A 23099-nucleotide genomic window follows, 5' to 3' on the forward strand; every position below is an offset into this window, starting at 1 on the left:
AAGCTGACGTTTTGAGTCGGAACCCTTCTTCAGAAATGCGGGAGGGGAAGGGGGCTCTGAAATAAATAGAGAGAGGGGGAGGCAATGATGGAAAGTGGATAAAGGTGTAGATAGGTGAAGAGAAGACGGACAGATCAAGGAGGAGGGGATGAAGCCAGTCAAGGTGAGTGTCGGTAGGGAGATGGGATGGGGATTGGTCAGTTGAGGGAAGACGGACAGGTCAAGGAGGTGGGGATGAGGCTAGTAGGTAGGAAGTGGGGGTGGTGTTGGTCAGTGAGGTGGGAGGAGTGGATAGGTGGGAGAAAAGATGGACAGGTCAAGGAGGCGGGGACGAGAGGGGCTGGTCTTGGGATGAGGTCGGGGGTGGGGAGATTTTGAAGCTTGTAAAGTCTACATTGAGACCATTGGGCTGCAGGGTTCCCAGATGGAATATGAGGTGCTGTTCCTCCAGACTTCAGGTGGCATCGTTGTGGCACTGCAGGAGGCCCAGGATGGACATGTTGTCTGCGGAATGGGAGGGGGAGTTGAAGTGGTTCGCGACTGGGAGGTGTTGTTGTTTGTCACGAACCGAGCGTAGGTGCCCTACAAAGCGGTCTCCAAGCCTCCGCTTGGTTTCCCCGATGTAGAGGAGCCCACATTGGGAAGAGCGGATACAATATACCACATTAGCAGATGTGCAGGTGAACATCTGTTTAATGTGGAAGGTTTTCTGGGGGCCTGAGATTGGGGTGAGGGGGAGGTGTAGGGGCAGGTGTAGCGCTTCTTGCGGTTGCAGGGAAAAGTGCCGGGGTGGTGGGGCTAGTGGGGAGTGTGGAGCAGATGAAGGAGTCATGGAGAGCGCGGTCCCTCTGGAAAGCAGATAAGGGTGGGGAGGGAAACATGTCCTTGGTAGTGGGGTCGGATTGCAGGTGACGGAAGTGCCAGAAGATGATGCGTTGGATCCGGAAGTTCGTGGGGTGATACGTGAGGATGAGGGGAAGTCTGTCTTTGTTGTTATTGCGGGGAGGAGGTGTGAGGGATGAGTTGCGGGAAACGCAAGAGAAGCGGTCAAGGGCGTTTTCGACAACTGTGGAGGAGAAATTGCGGTCCTTGAAAAACGAGGACATCTGGGATGTCTGGGAGTGGAACTCCTCATCTCGGGAGCAGATGCGACGGAGGTGAAGGAATTGGGAATAGGAGATGGCATTCTTGCTGGAAGGTGGGTCAGAGGAGGTGTATTAAACGTAGCTGTGGGAGTCGGTAGGCTTGAAATAGATATCAGTTTCCAGCTGGTTGCCAGAGATGGAAACAGAGAGGTCCAGGAAGGAGAGAGAGGTAACGGACATGGTCCAGGTGAACTTAGGGTTGGAGTGGAAGTGTTAGTAAAGTGAATGAACTGTTCGAGCTCCTCGTGGGAGCACGAGGCAGTGCCGATACAGTCATTGATGTAACGGAGGAAGAGGTGGGGGATAGGGCCAGTGTAGCTAAGGAAGAGGGATTGTTCCACATATCCTACAAAGATGCAGGCATAGCTTGGGCCCATGCGGGTACCCATGGCCACTCCCTTTGTCTGTAGGAAGTGGGAGGAGTTGAAGGAGAAGTTGTTAAGGGTAAGGACGAGTTTGGCTAAACGGTTAAGGGTGTCGGTGGAGGGGGACTAGTCGGGCTTATGGGACAGGAAGAAGCGGAGGGTCTTTAGGCCATCTACATGGGGAATGCAAGTATATAGGGACTGGATATCCATGGTGAAGATGTGGTGTTGAGGGCCAGGGAATCGAAAGTTTGGGAGGAGGTGGAGGGCGTGGGTGGTGTCACAGATGTAGGTGGGGAGTTCCTGGACCAGGGGGGAGAAAATGGAGTCAAGATAAGTGCAGATAAGTTCGGTGGGGCAGGACCAGGCAGAGATGGGTCGACCAGGGCAGTCGGGTTTATGGATTTTGGGAAGAAGATAGAAACGAACGGTGCGGGGTTGAGGACCGATGAGGTTGGAGGCTATGGGTGGGAGGTCACCTGAGGTGATGATGTTGTGGATGGTCTGGGAGATGATGGTTTGGTGCTCGGGGGTGGGATCATGATCAAGGGGGCGGTAGGAGGAGGTGCCAGAGAGCTGGCATCTGGCCTCGGCGATGCAGAGGTCAGTGCACCATACTACAACCGTGCCTCCCTTGTCCGCGGGTTTTATAGTGAGGTTATGGTTGGAGCGGAGGGCTGCACATTCTGCGGGGGAGAGGTTGGAGTGTGTGAGAGGGGTGGAGAGGTTGAGGCGCTTAATGTCTCGACGGCAGTTGGAGATGAAGAGGTCAAGGGAGGGTAGGAGGTCTTGGGGTAGTGTCCAGGAGGATAGGGTGTATTGGAGGCGGGAGAAGGGGTCAGTAGAGGGAGCATTAGGCTCACGATTAAAGAAGTAAGCGTGGAAGCAGCGAAAAAACTGTTCGATGCCCAGGCATGAGTGGTATTCGTTGGGAGAGTAGCTGTCTGGGATCCCTCTTCTGTTGGTAGCTGCGGGGATGGCTCTCTCTCTCTCTCCCCCTCTCTCTCCCCCTCGCCCAGATCAGGGCCAGCAGTTATACAGACTGTGTGCTCCATTTTCACCTCTCAAATCTATGTTCCCCATTGTTGGCCCCTTTTGTGGTGAATTGGCTTCCTGATAGTTTCGTGTGGGCGTAAATGTGTTTTGATTAAGTGGAATGTACAGTCTTTCTGTGAATGAATATTAATTGGAGTTGAATGCCTTGGTACCTCTGAAGAGTCTAAGATGTCTGAAGTTGTTGTCCTCAGTCTGGTTCATTGTGTCTTTAGGCCTAAGGCATGAATAGGATTTCTAACTGAACCATGGTTCCAGACAGCTATCACCGTGATTGCGTATTCCAGAGCATAGCCCAGCTGCCTTTCTTTTTGTTTTAAAAGTTCTGCTCAAAATCCAGGGATTTTGGTCCTGTGTTCTCAATGACAGGGATTTTTGCTCCCTCCTGCGCATTTAAGGAATTTCCACACTGAATGTCTAGGCCAGGAGCCTTCCCAGCCAAACAGCACACTCCAGTCTGGGAATTCATACAGGCAGCAGTGGAGAGGACTGATGCTGAAACCTTATCCCTTTGTGCAACATTGCCATATTTCGTGGGTTAAAGGTCTGGATTTTCTTTCACGGGATGTGAGCATTGCTGGCATTTATTGCCCATTCCTAATTACACATGAACTAAGGGACTTGCCAGTCCATCAACCATGCTACTGTGCTGTCACATGTAGGACAGATGAGGTAAGGATGACCGATTTCTTTCCCAAAGTGGCATTAATTGATCAGATAGTATTTTACAACAATCGACAACAGTTATCATAGGGATGACTTTCTTAATTCCAGGTTTTTATTGGATTCTAATTTCACACCATAGCATATTTGAACCCTTGTCCCCAGAACACTAGCATGGGACTTTGGGTTAGTATTCTAGTGGCCTTATCACTGTGCCAAAGTCTCACTTTGGTCGGTGAGGGTATAGGAACTGAGGTACTGGGGGGGTAATGTGGTAGGTGGATGAGGGGCACAGGGGACTGGTGACTGAGAAGCTTAGGGCACCAGGTAGCTCAATGGAGCCTAACGGTTTAGGGTGTAGTGTGGCATGTGGCTGTGAGGAGAGTGGCTGGCAAGTGGTTGAAGACTTAGGGCAGGTTGAACAGGTTAGTTGGGAGATGGGGCTAGAGTTGGCATCTGCCAGATAGACCCAGTTTGATGGTGCCATGGTGATTGGGGGTATTTGACACTTGGGTACAGAGGGTGGATGGGTCTGATTAGATTGGTGAGTCAGCCGGAAGGGGGTGGTTGTGTCAGATGGAGGGATTGTGTGTCTACTGGTCTGGGGCCAAGGTGGGAAGTATTAGGTCAAGAGGCTGTTAGGGTAGAGAGGACATCAAGTCAGTGAGTGGGTGCCAGGTACCTGAGAGGAGCTGGCAGCGTCAGTGCTGAGACAGGTATATCAATTTAGTATTAAGCCAGGATTAGAGCAAGTTTGAATTCCTCTAACATTTCCTGCTTAGCTATTTAAGTGAAGGAAGCCTGAACATAGATCATGACACATTTAGTTGTGTCATGATCAGTACCATGATTGGATGCGACTATGGTTAATTATTCTGATCACATGCCTTTACCAAATCACAGTAAGTTGTTCCATGTTTCACTAACTTTCTTGTGTTCTTTGATGAGGAAACAGACTTGGTAAATGGCACGTAACGAGCGTGATGTGTTGTCAGTGGAATTCTGAAAAGAATTTTTAAAAATGCTGCACAACAGATCCAGTAACAAAATTAGAGCTCACACATTGAGAGTGACAATAGTGACAAGAATACAAAATTAGCTGTACGACAAGTAACAGAGTGGAAAGAGAAAATGGTTGTTTCTGGGACTGAAGGAAGGTATATCGTAAAGTTTCCCAGAACCTTTACTTCCTGAAATGTACTAATTACCTAAACCTTGGTATACAGGGAACTACTTCAAAACTCATAGTTGACACTAAACTTGGAAGTATTCTGAATTTTGATAAGGTAAGTGTGCAGCTTCAAAAGGACAGGTTGGTGAATGGGTGGACAGATAAGATGTAACATTGAGAAATGTGAAGTGATTCATACTGGTCAGAAGAATGGGGAGAGACAATATAAAATAAAAGATTTCAGTCTAAAGGGGATGCTGTAGCAGAGAGACCTGGGCCTACATATACACAAATTATGGAAGTTGGTATGGCAGGTTGCGAGAGCTTTATACATAGGTACAAAAATTACAAAAGCAAAAAAAGTTCGACAGCCAGCATAAAATGCTGATTTTTCCTCAATTGAAGTATTGTGGTCAGTTCTGGTCTTACAATTTAGAAAGAATATGAAGGCATTAAAGAGAATGCAGAGAAGATACACAAATATAATTCCAGGAATGGGGAACCTCATTGTGTGGATTGATTGGAGAAGATGGTGCTGTCTGTGATTGTCATTGTTAAGCATTATGACCACCACTGTCAAAATGCATGTTAGATATAGAATTCATCTCCCTGCTGAAAACTGCATCTGAGTCGAGTGTATAGGTTGAAGTGTGCTTCAAGTGCAGAAAATACATTGGGATTTCATTCACTTGTGAAATTTTACTTGAGCTTTCCTTCACTCCTTTCATTTCAAGGGTAAACTACCAGATCCTGACCACAAGTAACATTTCCACATCCCATCTTCAGTAGGGTGTCCACAAAGCATTGTGTAGCCGTTGTGCAATGGAAACTAAAGGGTTGATTTAGCATGTCTGAGGTTACCTAGTGACTTAGAGTTTGTTTACAGCGGTATTTTTATGTAGACTAAAGCTCTGAGAGTGGTTAAAATTAAGCTGATTATCATCAGTCTGCTGGATGGTGAGACTTTATGCTGTTGGTGGTGTGTCATGTTTTGTATTTAATAAGGTGTACGCTTCACTGTTAGAGTTATTTCAATTCCAAGATATGCAGCATTATGAAGACAAGAGCTGCCTTATGGCTCTGCAGAAAGTTATAGGCTTCAGGTTGGATTTCTTTCACTTAGTAAAAATTGCCTTCAGAAATCCATTGAGAATCACAAGTCTGTACAAATAGAGCTCTGCCCATTATTTCATGAAAAAAAAATTCCAATAGGTATGCTATTGGATTCAAAGATTCAAGAGGTTTCATTGCAATTCAGTAGTTTGCAAGTCTTATCTGTATGTAATTGAATACGTTGGGTATTACTTTACTGACAGAATCCAAGCTCTTACTAAGGATGAAAAGACTTCCTCTAAATAAAAATAGAATGCAGTTTACTGGAATATCATTAGAAAATAAAATATTGGCTGATACATTTTAATGCTTTTAATTGGCTGATCTTAAAGTTTTGCCTTTATAGTTTCTTCCCAATATGCATTGTTACATCTTCTGGAATGATAGTATAAAATCCAAAACAGGTTTATTTTCACTTACATTGATAAGGATCAGGAAGGAAGAATGGTCTTCCTCGCTCCACAAGGTATGACAGGTTTCTGTCAGTGTACTATTGTGCACTATCTCCAAGGGCTTACTGCAGGCCTGCTCAGTACCCAAGCTTCCCAATTTTGAGAAAGCCAGACTGGTAACCAGTGAAAGACCATTTATTTTTCTCATTTATTCTTTTATGGGATGTGGGCATTTCTGACAAGCCTGCATTTCTTGCCTGTTCCTAATTGCTCCCGAACTGAGGGACTTGCTGAGCCTATTTGTGAGTAGTTAACAGTCATTCCCCTGTATCTGGAGTCACCTGTAGGCCAGACCAAGTAGGACTGGCAGGTTCACTTCCATGAAGGACATTCTTAAACCTCGTGGGATTTTACAACAATCAGTGATAGTTTCATGTTCACTATTACTGATACCAGCTTTGAATTTCAGATTTATTTCATTAATTGAATTTTAAATTCAACCAGCTGCCATGTTGAGATTTGAACACATGTTCTCCAGAGCGTTAGCTAACCCTAACCCTTGAATTATTAATCCAGTGAATGTTTGGGCCAAGATTTCAGCCTCAGTTTTTAAGTGTACTTTGTCAACATGTCACCAATCTCACACTAGTTTCCTGATGTAATTCCATCAGTGTTTTTACTTCTGTTAAATGATGAGGAGGGTTTGGATTTTTTTTCTTTACCGAGCATCCTTGTGTCTTTGTCCTTTCTGTTTGCTTTATTTGTTTCTTTCTCAATCAAAGCAAAAAAGTGCAGTTCCTTTTCAATCCTCCTAATGCTACAGCCATCAGAGATAGTGAGAACTGGAGATACTGGAGGCTGAGACAACACAGTGTGGAGCTGGAGGAGCACAGCAGGCCAGGCAGCATCAGAGGAGCAGGAAAGTTGACATTTTGGGTCGGGACCTTTCTTCAGAAATGGGCTACAACCATTCTGTTTCTGAACAGGGAGATACACTGATGAGAATAACCTCTGAAGTGGTTTGGTTAAAAATTGGTTTACCTTTTATTTATATGTTTGCTGCTTGAAATGCAAAGACAATTGGCCACAGCCAAATTCTCTTTATCACAAGGTGTTGAATGGTGCAGTCTCTTATCACTTTTATTCTTCGTTACCCTACCTCCAGTTTCCCAGGAAAGATGGTAAGCATTCTTATTGTTTCATTACATGCTAATGGGTTACATCACTACTTCCCAAGACAGTGGGACTAGAGTCATATACAAATCAAAACATAGGTGCCATTGGAAAAGAATTTAGTAATGAATTATCAAATAGAAAAATAGAAATTAGGAGCAGGAGTAGGCAATTCAGCCATTTGAGCCTATTCTGCTATTCAATATGATTCTGACTGATCTGCTATTTCAATGACATATTCCCATTTCCTTCTAAATTCTTTGATGCCTTTAAAATCTAATTCCTTCATCTCCATAAGTTTGGACTTTTGGCTACCAAGGTGTGTTGCTTGAATTGGAAACTTTCCTGCCTTATCAGGCCTGACTTGGTAAAAAGTAACATGTATCCTGAGATGCATCTTATTGTTCTAGAGTGAGTGAGGGTGCAGGAAATAGTTGACCCTGCCAATCTCAAACGCTGAACATAAGTGGCTGGGGGATGAGTGTGTGCTGATGTGGGCTGGTTAGAAGGCTCACCTTCGTTCATTATGACTTCCACCCACTTGTTTTACAATTCTTCGGTGCTCTAGCCCTCACTCCTCAAAACCGCTTATCTGCTTCACCCATGGCCTTTTAATTTCGCCATGAGACTCCTTTAGGCACTCATCTAGTATCTACATGGGCAAATGTCAGAAGACATGTGGAGATGTAACGTAATAAGTGTCAAAAAATCTAATTGAGCACTGATTTCAACACAGTCAAGATTGAAAACTATTGGTGGAATCTGTTTAAAATTTTTCAATTTTCTCAAAGGTTAATCTCTTCTAGAAACAAACTTCTTTTCATATCCCACATCAAAGACAGGTTATCTTTCAATCACCTATTTAAACTGTCAATCAGCTATGAAATCAGAAACCCACTGCTGGGATAGCAATAGCTTTTGAAACTCAGCCAAGTCTTTATAATGATAACACTTAGGACAATGTCAGAAAAGAACAGTATTGAACCTGAAAGACCAGCTGCTATTTCTTTCCAATCTATACATGTTGAGCAAAACAGCGAGCAGTTTTCATTTTTTATTAATTCTCCCTGATACCTGCAGCCTTTTTAATTTTCAGAAGCGAGCTATTTACATTTTGTTAAAGTCATGACTGTTATACAGACCTTATCTACTCTTCAGGCATGATTTCATCTACCCTATAAGTTCATGACTCCAACACTGAAGGTTAAAACCCTTGAAATATCCAGAATGGATTCTGCTTGAATTCAGCACTGAATTGCAACTAAATTGAATTTTATTCCTGTGTGAATCATTTACTGCTCCTTTCCTCTACCAGAAAAAATTGGATCTGTCGGAAGAAAGGATTGGGACCTCTACATCTAGCTCTTGCCCATCCCCCATTTTTTAAAGGTCCATGGCGTCTTCCAAACTCTGTAAAAAATCGAGTCTATAGTTGCTAAATTTACCACAAGTTAACCAGAATTCAATGACAATATTAATCTATTATCTATAGCATTCAAGAATGAAACCTGAAATAAGAAATATGGCCTTCACAAGCAATGGCTGAACATAGTTGGAAGATGAGAAATCAGCTGATACAGGCAGTCCTTCAGAAGAGATATTTAAACATAAGAAAAAAGATCACAAGTAGGCCATCTGACACCTTGAACCAACTCTGCATTCAGTAAAATCATGTCAACATTAATATCCCTTTTTAGCCTGTTCCCATAACCCCTAAACTTTCCTACACTTTAACAATCTGTCTAACTCATCTCTGAAACTTTAAATAACTTGGGCTTCACTGTCCTCAATCAGATATGTCCCAAGATTAATGACCGTCTGAGAGAGGAACTTCTTCTTCTTCTCTCTCTTAATTGGACAAAGCCTTATTCTGAAACTATTTCTTAGAAATGTAAATTTCCCCACAAGTTGAAGTATCTTTTGTTATCCACTTTATCAAACCCCTCAGAAACATAAATGTATTGATTAAATCAACGCTCATTCTTCTAAATTCCAATGAGTAAAGACAAAGCTTCTTTCCTCATACAAGAATCATTTTCACTCAGGAATCAGCTTATTAAACTTTCTTCAAATTGCCTACAATGGAGTAAGTCTGTCCTTATACGAGGAGATCAAAACTGTATGGTATGCGCTAGTTTGCAGTATCCCCAATTTGCCTAATTTATGCTCCATCCACCTTACAATAAAGGTCAACGTTCTATTTTCCTTTCAAATATTTTGAGGTGTTTGTACGTGAACTTATAGTTCATATTTGAAGACATCCAGATCCCTCAGCACCAAAGCATTGTGTAATCTCTCCATTTAAATCTTTTTTTTCTTTTCCCTTTTGCTTACCCAAGTGGGCAACCTCACATTTTCCCACATTCTTCTTGTTTTGCCAGGTTTTTGCCCATTCATTTACCTGTATGAATCCCTTCTCAAAATTTTTGTATCCTCTTTACAAGTTACTTTCCTACCCACCTTTGTATTGTCTGTACAGTTGGCTACAATACTATCTGTGCCATCATCTGTCATTACTATAACATAATAAGTGTAGAATATTATTCTGCTGAATTCTGTTCAGGTTGATATTAAAGATCCCAGAGTGCTATTTAAATAGAAGTTATTCTGTGTCACAGACAACATTCTTTTCTCAACACTATTGGATGAATAGGGCAATCAGTCGAGCTATCTACCCAGATGATTAACTTGACGGTGACACTGTCAAAGTTTCTTGCATCAGCTTCTGTTCGAGATTTAAATGGGCTACAGCAATATTCTGGCTTGAGCTCAGGAGTTTGTCTGTGTGGCGAGAGGATTTGGTGGAATACAATATTTGCTTTGGACATGAACATCAGCTGTGACTTCAACCAAAAACCCACGCCAGAATTTAAATAACATCAGGATTCCACTGAAGTAACAAAATATGTCAATAATCCACTGGATCTAAGTCAATCACTGATTCCACCTTGTAGCTGTAAATTCTTTATCACATTGTGTTTGTCCCAGCAGTACAGCATACCTGCTGAATGGTGGTGTTTCCCAAGTCCAGAGGATCAAGAAGATATTGACAGTGAATTAAATGCCAAACATTGCTCCTGACATTAATACTAATCTATAATAGGTCTTGGAAGTATAGAGGTAGATGTGCTGAGAAGTGGCAGATGGAGTTTAACCCTGAAAAGTGTGAGGTGATTCATTTTGGAAGGACAAACTTGAAAGCAGAATACAGGGTTAACGGAAAGATTCTTGGCAGTGTGGAGGAGCAGAGGGATCTTGGGGTTCATGTCCACAGTTCTCTCAAACCTGCCACCCAGGTGGATAGAGTTGTTAAGAAGGCGTATGATGTGTTAGCTTTCATTAATGGAGGGATTGAGTTCAAGAGCCGTGAAGTTATGCTCCAGCTATACAAAAGCCTGGTTCGGCCACATCTGGAGTATTGTGTCCAGTTCTGGTCACCTCATTACAGGAAAGGTGTGGAGGTGTTGGAAAAGGTGCAGAGGAGATTTACCAGGATGTTGCCTGGAATGGAGGGAAGGTCTTATGAGGAAAGGTTGAGAGGGCTAGGGCTCTTCTCTTTAGAACGACGAGGGATGAGAGGTGGCTTGATAGAGGTGTACAAAATGATCAGAGGTGTAGATAGAGTGGACAGCCAGAGATTTTTTTCCTAGGGTGGAGGTAGCTATTATGAGGGGTCATAGTTTTAAAGTGAGTGGAGGTAGATATAGGGGAGACGTCAGAGGTAGGTTCTTTACTCAGTGAGTGGTCGAGGTGTGGAATGCATTGCCGGAGAGGGTAGTGGAATCGGCCGCATTCAGAGCATTTAAGTGGCTATTAGATAGGCATATGGATGATAGTATAAAGTAGGGGTGGAGGTTAGATAGACCTTAGGTTTCGGGTAAAAGTTCGGCACAACATCGTGGGCCGAAGGGCCTGTACTGTGCTGTACTGTTCTATGTTCTATGTTCTATGTCAATTACTGTTCACAAAAGGAGCGATAGGAGTTTCATTTTTGGGGGTTGACTTTGCAGATCAGTTATCGTGATGAGGGTCTGAATGGGGGGTTGTCAACGATTTAGCAATCACTGTAGAAATCTAGGTAATAGAGAAGGTGTGGAAGCAGATGACGTTAGTAGAGTGGATGAAGTGCTTTGCTCTTCCTTTCCACAAATCTGCCAGAAAGGGATTTGCCTCTTCCACACTTCAGCATTTCGATGTTTGGTGTTGTCATCTCGATCATCAATCGATATTGGGCAGAGCATGCACAGTGTCCCTTCTGTTTATTTCTATGCCTGCCAGTGTCCTGTATAGGTTACAGGACTCTGATTAATGTTGTACATGATTAATGTAATATTAATGGATGGCCACATTGCAAAGGAGGCTATTCCATTTGCCTAGTCAAACGCCCAGGGGAACACAGTTGCCATGGTGGCAATAGCAGCTCCAGGCTATTGAGTCAACATATATGTTTTCGGGGACCTACAGTTCTATTTACACCAAGCCCGAGGTCTTAAAATTCACTGCTTTTTGTTTGAGTTATATAAACTAACAGACTGGAATGGGAAATGTGGCATTTCCTCAATTTTATGTTCCATGAAAGCAAGATGTGTTGATTGGGTTGCATGGTGGCTCAGTGCTTAGCAGTACTGTCTCACAGTGCCAGGGACCTAGGTTTCATTCCAGCCTTGAGCGACTGTCTGTGTGGAGTTTGCATTTTCTCCATGTGTCTGCGTAGGTTTCCTCCCACAGGTGGATTGGCTGTGCTAAATGCAGGGCTACGGGTCTTGGGGAGGTGGATCTTGGTAGAATGCTCTTCTGAGGGTTGGGACAGATTCGAATAGCCTCTATCTGCACTGTAGGAATCCTGTGACATCAATTAAACTGATCTTCAATGCTTTTCTCTACATTGGTGTGAAGCAATTTAATGATTTGGATCAGGAATCATCACACTAGTATGCACTTAGTATGCCTTCAACAATATTGAAGAAATGCATGCTTAAAAGTCACCAATATCTGGCCCAGAATACAAGAAGATGCTTATTCCATCCTAGATTACATTGTCTTCAATGTAGAGATAGTGCCCTACAGGTCAAATCCCATGAAAGGAAGAACTCAGATAGAAAGTAAATGAACTGATGCCACTGTCTGCAAGATAATGTTAATGATAATCATGAATTTATATATGTCAAGAATTATTTCTTATTAAAGGAGCAAGAACTGCATTTTGTTCTCATAGCCTAACAAACTGAATGTTCAGATTTGAATTTATGTCACGTATTAGGCTCATCAGGAATCCCTTAATTAGTATACCCATTTTTATAGGTCAGATAGCTATTTGAGGTATTCTGTCTACAGATGAGTTAATCTTGCAAATAAGTCCAACTCTCACTTGTCTTCCCAGTCTACTTAGTTGGAGGACCTCTGCTAACTTCTTCACTAGTTTGCCTCCTATGCCTTTGGCAGGTGTACTCTGGTGCTCTGGAAATGAAGGATACCAGTCTGCTGGTGAGCTTTCTACACCCTCCTTGGCCTGATCTGTTGCAGTCATTGGTTCCTGGTAGAGGGGATGTTGTATGGCAGAGGACCTCTCAAAGTGTGTTTAGGAGATAATCTCTGGATGCCTGACTGTCATTCCTCTTCCCTGTTGGTTGTAATGTCATCTCCCTCATCCTTTGATGGAATGGGCACCAAGAAGGAGGCCACTATCTCACAGCTCCTCTCATCTAGCCATTGAATTAATGCATCTGTATCTTAAGTGATCGAGTGAAGGTCTTTGCGTTTATCCCATAGATGGAGATTATTCTGCTGGACCTGGCTCTCCATAAATCATGGTCCATGCAGGCAGAACCTACAGCATCAAGTTGACCCAGGGTATATTCCTCTGCCCTTTGTTGCAGTCTGTACATGATCTCTGGTACTCATGACAGACATTCCCCTGCTTATCTCTACGTTTCCACCAATTCATTAATGCTGAGTCCGGAGGCTCATTGTCAGGAATAGGCTCAGAAAAGATCTGTTGTCCAGAAGTCCTTCTATTGGAGGCCTCTGCCTTGTCATCCTTCTCTCACTTCAAGCCCACATTAGTGCTGTACTCACCAGAATGTGATTCAATGTAAAATGTAGATAGATTACTACTGAGGTGAATATCTCTGTGCCAATAGTTGTTCTTGAGAAAAGGAGCGAGCTTCAGAACAGTTAATAAAAGATTTACCTCAATGTGAGGAGTATAGTTTAAATGTTCCAGACCAGAAGTATTTAGTTAAAATCCTGAAGACTATTGGAAGCTGGAAAGTCACAATTCAATTTTATGAAGCCTCCAGAAAGATTCTGAGATTGGCAACAAAGCCACAGTAAAATTAAGCCTTGTAGATTTGAAAGAGAAAGGAATTCTGTCTGGTGCGAGCAATGCAAAGAAATGTTTTAGGATTAATAGAATTGTATTTCACAATGTTTTTTTTTAATTTTTAAATTTGTTTTAGAAGTAAACAGTTTGTTTTTTGATATTTTAGCTTTCTTTCTTACCCATAATAAACTTCTGTTTTGTTGTTCAACCTGAATCTGCAGAACTGCACGTTTGTGTCTGTGAGACACAAATTCATTAAAGCCAAAAATAAAACAAAAGATGATCTATCAAGCCAGATTTCAGTCTGGAATCTGACTTGGCAGGGATTAGCTTCAGGAGGAATCATAAAACACTTCTGACATGAATCCCAGAAGATCCTGCCAGCAGCTAATATTTCTGTTGCTGATGAGCATACAAAAATGTGAGTGTGGTGTGGTAGAGTGGTGCGTGTATCATGAGGTGAGCAGCTAGGAACTGAGGGAGTTAACTGAGTAGAACTCACAGAGAGAAAGCTTCTATAAAACTCCCTGAAATCACCACCAATTCTTTTGTTAAAATTTAGCTCTTCCTCATTGCTGCAGGCTAATTGCCTTCTTTTTCACTTTCAGTTGAGATGTATTGAAAATGAAACTCTTTGGGTTATTTTCATTCAGCAGGGACCATCATCAAGGCAGCACAGTGTTGCTGAATTGTAGTGCTAGAGTCCTGTGTTTGATTCTGCCCATGGCTGACTGTTTGTTTGGGATTTGCACATTCTCCTTGTGTCTGTGTGGGTTTCCTCCCACAGGCCAAAGATATGCAGGTTAAGTGGATTGGCAATGCTGAATTGCCCATAGTGTCCAGGGGTGTGGGTGGGTTAGCCACGGGAAATGTGGGGTTGCAGGGACGGAGTGGGTCTGGCTAAGATTCTCCGTGGAAGGTTGGTGTAGATTTGATGGTCTGTATGGGCGACTTCCACAGTGTAAGGATTCTATTCAAAAAATCATCTCTAATTTCAATCACTGGGTTCAGATTTTAGCTCAATCTCTTTAACATGATGTTGCATTACATTTTGGAGCTATATTATTGTTATTCTCTTGATACCTCAATTCATTTTTTTTTTCATGAACTCGCAGAACGCTTTGTCGTATGCCTTTAGATGGAGAACTTTCACGTACATTAGCATCCTTTCTGTGTTTTGAAATTGGTGTGCTATTGAACTCTGAGAATCTTTCTTTCTGGGCAGGCTGGTTGTACTTCATCTGTGGGTTGAAGTTTAACATAATAAGAAATCCCCTCTTTTATGGATAATAGCAATTTTCATTTAATTCTGACACAATGACATATGACCTTCATTGACTGATAGAGTTTTATTTGTGTCATAGTACATGTACTGGAACTTTGAACGTACAAGCTGAATCTACCTCCTCAAAGTTTTTCCCATGGCTCTGTAAGTGTTTCCTTCATTAGTGTAGATGAAATTCCCTTTGAAGTTTAGTCTTGAAACTACCCCCATCACCCTTTCAGGCAGTACAGTCCAGATCATAACAACTTAAACATGAAGCTCATTCTCCTTGTTCTCTCTCAGTTCTTTTGCTAATTGTCTTATATCTGTGCCCTCTGATTAATGACCCTCCCAGCAGTGGGATAAATTTATCCCAAACTTTTCCATTAGAATCCTGATAATTTTAAACTGCATTATTATAATTATGTCCCAATACACCAATAAACCACTGAAAATTGAGAATTCTGTTTATGGCCATTCATGACGACTTGTACATGGATTGTGTTAGTCTTTAACAGCCCTTAATAGGTACAAACAATTTAAAGCATTTGTTTCCACTTCTCCCATGCTGAGATTGAAATTTCATCAAGAAGAAAGGTTCATCTTACACCTACCTGATGTTTTTACAATAGAAACCCATTGTCATCATGCTCTAGCAGTACCATCAAGTGCAGGTTACCTGGTTAGTCATCTGTTTTTGTCTGGGATGTGCCAGCTGCAGTACGACTGTTAACGTTTGCCTATACAAACTTAACAGGTGTCGCATTGTCTCTATTGTTTACAGATTCCTAACAAGACCACATGCATTTTTTTCACATATTTAAACTGAACTAGCTATATTACATAGAATTAGTCATACTTCTGGTATCCCTCACACAAGCTGTCTTGGAAATACTTGTAGGAAGCAGATAAGTTAATGATTACAATATTGGTCTCCATTCTCATTAAGAAAACTGCAACATATGGGCTGGTAAAAAATTCTGTTAATTATACATTTTACAACAGTGATTTTAATGTTATTGTGTCCTTTAATTGTACATACTTCAATATTTGTATAATGTTTGTATTTCTCCACGTGCAATGCCTACTTGTCCTTAATGGCTCCAAACCTGCAAAGGATATTTAGAGGATGCCAATGATAAATAGTATGATTCCCAAATTGGTTCATTATGGTCGAGTATTAACTAATTTGTACTAACAATAATTAAAAATGCAAAACATTTACAGGAAAATAAGCATTTTTACAGGCACCTTCCAGTATCAGATTTTCTGTTTCTTAAATAAAAATGTATTGATTTATTCATCACTCTAATTTTTACTTTACTTGCAAGCATGAAAATAAACAACATTGGGACTTTCAGATTGATTTATGTTATTTTTTTTCCTGTTGAAATTCAACTAATTTTGATCTTCTCTTTCAACATTTATTCAATTTACTACCTCCTGTAGGACAAAAAAAAGTGTAACATATTTCATACTTTGTACAGCTGTGAATAAAGCTAATCAATATCTGTAACTGCCGATTCTGATGATGTGGGCTACACTTCAACTTTATTTATTAGGATGTGGAAGTATTTAACTGTTCACAATGTTCCTCAGTCTCCAAAGCAGCCTCATCTTCACTTTTTGAAGTCTTTTGATGGTCTTTGATTTTATTCAGTAGTGTGAAAAGGATGACAGTGAGTTGGCAACCAGTTTTGCACCTCTGGAGGTTTTTATTTCCATCAAAGATAATAATCAATCCAGAGGATGGGAGAAAGACTGCCAGCATTCACTCAACCATTTTACTCTTATGCAGAAAGTCATGATCCACCCCAATTATTTTGGTCAGATTTGCAGGCAACAATTGTCAACACTCTTTTAGAAGTGGAAGTAACACTGGTCTCTAAACTGTCTCCTTTAGAAACATCTTGTCTGCATATAACCTGCCACCACAATTTCTGACACACATTTCCTTTCTCTTTTGATACCTAGCTGACCAGACTGGGATGTTATTCGTTGGAGATGCTGTGCTGCAAGTTAGTAAATCATTTATGTTGGTTGTATACCTTTCTCTGTTTAAAATTTGCCGTATACATTTGACTGGACCAATATTAGATGTGGCAAGATATATGTATATAAATATGAATGTTTTATTGCAGGTTAATGGTATTAATGTTGAAAATGCAACACATGAAGAGGTGGTGAGTATTAAATAATTTGATTCACTTGTTAAAGGTTACATTCTGTAATTTAGAGCAATATAATATCTGTTTTGCATAATTGCTCAAAGAGTTAGTGGTCATGATTTATAATTGAATCATCCATTTGGCAAGGGAGAAGGTACTATATTGGTTGCAGTTTTATTAGTGCTGTCTTGCTGTGCAAACTCTCTTGATTGCAATGTTGGCAACAACTGGAGGAAGTCAACATAAACCTTGGCATCATCACTAGCCTTAGAATGGTAGATGGCATGTGCCAGCAGTGTTACTAGTACTGGTATAAACATGGAGTCACAAATTAAGGATAAATTCTGAATAATGTTAAGATTAAACCTATCAAATAACCCTAAATAGGATGAAGGATTCATAGATATGAAATAGATAATGCTGTTACTTCATACTAAAGCAAGCACTGTGGGATTGGGATAGTGGGAAAATCTAGGAACACAAATAGTTCATCCAGCCTGTCCTGCTATTCAATTAATTCATGGCTAACCTGCATCTCCACTCTACTTACTCAACATAATACCCTGACTGTTCAAAAATAATCCATTAATCTCAATACTGAATATTGTCGTTGACCTAATATCTATAACCATTAGGTTAGAATTCCAGATTTCCACAGCCCTTCACATGGAAAAAGTGTTATTGGATTTCCATTCTAAATGATCGAGCTGTAATTGTCAGATTTTGTGGAGGTGGTGAGATAATGGTTATGTGACTGGACTAGCATTCCTGAAGCCCAAATTCAGGTCCTGGGGACATGGGTTCAAATCCCACCATGGCAAATGATGAAATTTAGAATCAGTTGAAGAAGTTCAGAAATTAAAACTAATTAACATTAAAATAAAACACCCTGTAACCATTGTTGACTACTACAAAAATCCATCTAGTTCAGCAATGTCCTTTAGAAAAGTTAATAGCAATCCTTACCTGGTTTAACCTGCATGTGACTCCAGATCCACAATGGCTGACTCATTGTTATTATTCATTTGTGGGATGTGGACATCGTTGGCTGGCCGGTATTTTTTGCCCATCCCAAGTTGCCCTTGAGAAGGGGTGGTAAGCTGCCTTCTTGAACCGCTGCAGTCCAGCTGCTGTGGGTCAACCCACAATGCCATTAGGGAGGGAATTTCAGGATTTTGATCCAGCAACAGTAAAGGAATGGTGATATATTTCCATGTCAGAATAGTGAGTGGCTTGGAGAGGAACTTGAAGGTGGTGGTGTTCCTATATATCTGCTGCCCTTGTCCTTCTAGATGGATGTGTTTGTGGGTATATGAGATACTTTCTGAGGATCTTTGGTGAATTTCTGCAGTGCAACTTGTAGATAGTACACACTGCTGCTACTGAGCGTCGGTAGTGGAGGGAGTGAATGTTTGTGGATGTAATGCTAATCAAGTGGGCTGCTTTGCCCTGGATGGTGTCAAGCTTCTTGAGTGTTGTTGGGGCTGCACTCATCCAGTCAAATGGGGAGTATTCCATCACACTCCTGACTTGTGCCATGTATAAGGTGGATAGTCTTTGAACAGTCAGGAAGTGAGTTATTCGCCACAGTTTTCCTAGCTTCTGACCTGCTGTTGTAGCCACTGTGTTTATGTGGTGAGTCCAGTTGAGTTTCTTGTCAATGGTAACCCCCAGAATGTTGATAGTGGGGAATTCAGTGATGGCAACACCGTTAAATGTCAAGGGGCGGTGGTTAGATTGTCTCTTATTGGTTATGGTCATAGCCTGGCATTTGTGTGGCATGAATGTTCATTGCCACTTGTTAGCCCAAGGCGGAATATTGTCCACATCTTGTTGCATTTGAACATGGACTCCTTCAGCATCTGAGGAATCACAAATGGTGCTGAACATTGTGCAAGCATCAGCGAACATCCCCACTCTGACCTTATGATGGAGGGTAGGTCATTGATGAAGCAGCTGAAGATGGTTGGGCTGAGGGCACCATCCTGAGGAACTCCTGCAGGGATGCCCTGGAGTTGAGATAACTGACCTCTAACAACCACGACTATCTTCCTATGTGTCGAATATGACTCCAACCACCGGAAAGTTTGCCCGCTGATACCCATTGATTCCAGTTTTGTTACGGCTTCTTGGTACCATATTCGGTCAAATGCAGCCTTGATGTCAAGAGCTGTCACACTCACCTCATCTCTGGAATTCAGCTCATTTGTCCATGTTTGAACAAAGCTGTAGTGAGATCAGGAGCTGAGTGGCCCTGGCAGAACCCAAACTGGCCGGCTCTGAGCAGGTTATTTCTGAGCAGGTGCTGCTTGATAGCACTGTTGATGACACCTTCCATCACTTTACTGATGATAGAGAGTAGACTGATGGGTCGGTAATTGGCTGGGTTGGATTTGTCCTGCTTTTTATGTACAGGACATACCTGGGCAAATTTCCACATTGCCAAGTAGATGCCAGTGTTGTTACTCTAATGGAACAGCTTGGCTAGGGAAATGGCAAGTTCTGGAGCACAAGCCTTCAGTACTATAGGTGGAATGTTGTCAGGGCCCGTGGTATCCAATGTCTCCAATTGTTTCTTGATATCAGGTGGAATCAATTGAATTCACTGAAGACTGGTATCTGTAATGCTGGGGACCACTGGAGGAGGCCGAGATGGATCATCTACTCGGCACTTCTGGCTGAAGATTGCTAAGAATGCTCAGCCTTATCTTTTCCGGTGATGTTCTGGGCTCTTCCATTATTGAGGATGGGGATATTTGCGGATTTTCCTCCTCCAGTGAGTTGTGTAATTGTCCACTACTGTTCACGACTGGATGTGGCAGGACTGCAGAGCTTAGATCTGATCCGCTGTTTGTGGGATCGATTACCTCTATCATTTGCTGCTTATGCTGTTTGGCATGCAAGCCGTCTTGTTTGGTGGCTTCACCTGGTTGACACGTCATCTTCAGGTATGCTTGGTGCTGCTCCTGGCATGCCCTCCTGCATTCTCCATTGAGCCAGAGTTGATCTCAGGCTTGATGAAAATAGTCGAGTGGGGGATATGCTGGGCCATGAGGTTACAGATTGTGCTGGAATACAATTCTGCCAAAGGAAGTGGCCGATGTAGGTACAATTACAACATTTAAAACACGTTTGGACAAGTGAATGAACAGGAAAGGTTGAGAGGAATATGGGCCAAATGCAGGCAAATGAGACTAGTTTAGTTTGGGAAATTTGGTTGGCATGGATAAGTTGGACTGAAGGGTCTCTTTCTGTGCTCTAAGACTCTATGAACCTATAATTATATGTTGTCTTACTTGACAATATGTTTATGTATCTGCAACATCAAGGTCCAACATTAGATAAATGACCAATTAACCTCTTTTTTTTGCAAATGTTGGTTGAGAGGTAAATGTGAAACAATAAATCAGTGTCATGGGGTAGAAACATAGAGAGCAGGAGCAGGGAATTGGCCATTCTGCTGTTTGAATTGCTGATCCGTTCAATGGCTGATTATTCAACTCAGTGCCCTTTTCATGCTTTCATCCCATACCGTTTGATCCCTTTAACCCTAAGAACTGTATCTAGTGTCGCGGAGACTTACCACATTCTTGATGAAGAAATCTTTCCTCACCTCAGTCCTAAATGGCCTTCCCCATATCTTTAGACTGTGACCCCTGGTTCTGGACTCCCTGGCCATTGGGACCATTGTTCCTGCATTTACTCTATCCAGTCCTGTTAGTGCTTTATAGATTTCTATGAGATGCCCCCCACCACCACTTCCTATTTTATGTATACCTGAACAGTTGGACACAGTTATCAATTTAACATGTCAGCTTGGAATTTCATGTGAGTGTGAAATCATCATTTACATTCTTTTACATTCCTGTTTGCCCAAAATAAGATTCCTGTTAAACTTCCTAGCCAACTTAATTAGCATTCATCAAAATGTACAAATGAGAGAATAATTAAGTAATTGAATAAATAAGTGACTGAAGCTAGAAAAATGCATGGAACTCTTATCAAAAATTCCTTCTCCAATTTGAAGGTATTGGTCCAGTACAGCATGTTTATCAAGTAAAATCATCAAAACTCTTTAACCTTAAATTTGTTTCATACTAATACCATAAAAAAAAATCAAAGAAACTAATTACGTAACAGGTCTCAGTGAGGATATATAAAAGGCTTGTTTAATAAAAAGCAATAAAACATGTGGAAATTATTTTACACGATGCATCTAATTTAATTTTAAGCAAACATTTTTACAGGAGATTCATGCGCACCATTTGTGATCAACAGGGGGTCTCTGTTCTGCATGTGTAATAGGAATAACATGCCTTTCAAGCATCCCATTGGGGCATCTGAAAAATATGTGGTCGGAGCTTTTCTGTCATATTTTCAAAGTGGAATATTTTGTTTGTAAAGTAGGTGGAATAAGCATCCATCACTTCCTATTTATGGCTTTATAATTGTGTTGAAAACGATTGTTAAGTTCAGTTGTCTTAACTTTGTTTAATCTCCTTTTGTTTTAGTAGGAGAGACTGCATGGGGCAACATTAGATGCAGTGAAAGACTTATGATTTTTTTGTTGCATTTGCTGTATTTGGTGACTTCTTTGCAGTAAAACTAATGTTATAAATCACATTGACAGGTGCACCTCCTGCGAAATGCTGGCGATGAAGTTACCATTACCGTTCAGTACCTCAGGGAAGCCCCTTCCTTCCTTAAACTCCCACTAGGTAAGACAGAAGCACAGTATAGATTGTTTATTGTTCTTTTCTGCTTTGATGCCACTAAATTAGAACAGCATTGACATAAGCAATCTCCAAAGGTTGCTTCATTGAATGTGACACAGAAGGGCTTAAGGCAGCACTACACAGAATATCATTATAAATGACTGTTGCCCACATTAGTACCAGTATGTGGCCTGTATTATTTATTTATTTTTAATTGTAAATATATTTCAAACACCTGAGAAATGTTATGTTCTTATGCCACTTGGGAGTTTGCCCACTTCAAAAATATGTATAAGTCATGCAGTGTACTATTAATAGTCAACACATTCATCTGAATTCTTCTGCCCACTACTGTTGCAAAGTGCTCACCCATTCAGGTTAATTTACCTCCATTAAAGTAACATGTCAGTGAACCTTGTATTATCCACAACAGCAACTTATTTGATTGTGCAGTTTTGACTGTTGCTGAGCTAACATCCTCCCTAACAAGTTAATTATTTGTACAGAGATAGGAAGAACTGCAGATATTGGAGTCAGAGTCAATACACTGTGGAGCTGAAGGAACACAGTAGGTCTGACAGCATCAGAGGAGCAGGAAAGTCGACATTTTGGGTTTACACCCTTTATCAGGACTGGGGAGGGGAATGAGAGCTCAGAAATAAATAGGGGTTGGTGGAGCTGGGGGGAGGTATGTGAGATGATGATACGGAGGTGCAGGTAGGGAGTTGTGGAGTTAGGTCGTGGGAAGGGTGGGGCGGATAGGTGAGAAAGAAGATGGACGGGTTGTGTCAGGTCAAGGAGGCGGGGATAAGAGGGAAGGTTTGACATGGGATGAGGCCAGGGGTGGGGAGATTTTGAAACTGGTGAATAATATGTTGAGGCCATCTGGCTGTAAGGTCCAAAGGCAGAATGTGAGATGTGGTTCCTCCAGTTTACATGTGGCATCATTGTGACACTGGAGGAGGCCCAGGATGGACCTGTCACCCAGGGAGTGGGAGGGGGAGTTAAAATGGTTGGTGACTGGAAGGTGCTGTTGATTACAGTGTACAGAGCGCAGATGTTCTGTGAATCGGTCACAGAGTCTACAAAGTGCAGATGTACTTATAGACTAGTATGTTACTCTGGTGTTTCTGAAGCTTCCCTTGAGCAGGAGTTGTACCTGTAATTGGTGCAATCTCCATGGAAAAGTGCTCAAGTGCAGGGCTACCTGACAAAGGTACCTGACAACTGAACCCCTCTCAAACTGGCGATTGAGGAGGACAAACCTCAAGGAGAAAGGGTTTAGAATCCGAGAGTCTTCTTTTTCTACAAGGAGTCTTTTGTCAACTGGTTGTTAAGCCTGTGCTGCCCTTGGGTTTCTGAACCCTATTCCCATGGAAAAGCCCTGTAATGCAGACTCAGCAATGAGGGACAAGGCATTCATGTGACCAATTCCATCAAATTCTTGTGGCACAGTGGTAGTGCTCCTATTTCTGGGCAGGAATTCCTAGTTCAAGTCCCATACGCTTCAGGTGTGTGCAATAACATCCCTGAACAGGTTGATGACAATATATCC

General features: G+C 41.8%; 1 protein-coding gene across 1 annotated transcript in view; it reads left to right on the forward strand.

The window, feature by feature from the left end:
* The window catches only part of sntg2 (syntrophin, gamma 2), a 219256-nt gene that overhangs the window by 34107 nt on the left and 162050 nt on the right, over positions 1-23099 (forward strand). The window contains exons 5-7 of the mRNA XM_048597103.1: positions 16636-16679; positions 16803-16844; positions 21460-21547. Of these exons, the coding sequence (XP_048453060.1) occupies positions 16636-16679; positions 16803-16844; positions 21460-21547 (174 nt within the window). The remainder of the gene's footprint in view (positions 1-16635; positions 16680-16802; positions 16845-21459; positions 21548-23099) is intronic.

The sequence above is a fragment of the Rhincodon typus genome, chromosome 5, assembly GCF_021869965.1.
Source record: "Rhincodon typus isolate 14 chromosome 5, sRhiTyp1.1, whole genome shotgun sequence".
Classification (NCBI taxonomy): domain Eukaryota; kingdom Metazoa; phylum Chordata; class Chondrichthyes; order Orectolobiformes; family Rhincodontidae; genus Rhincodon; species Rhincodon typus.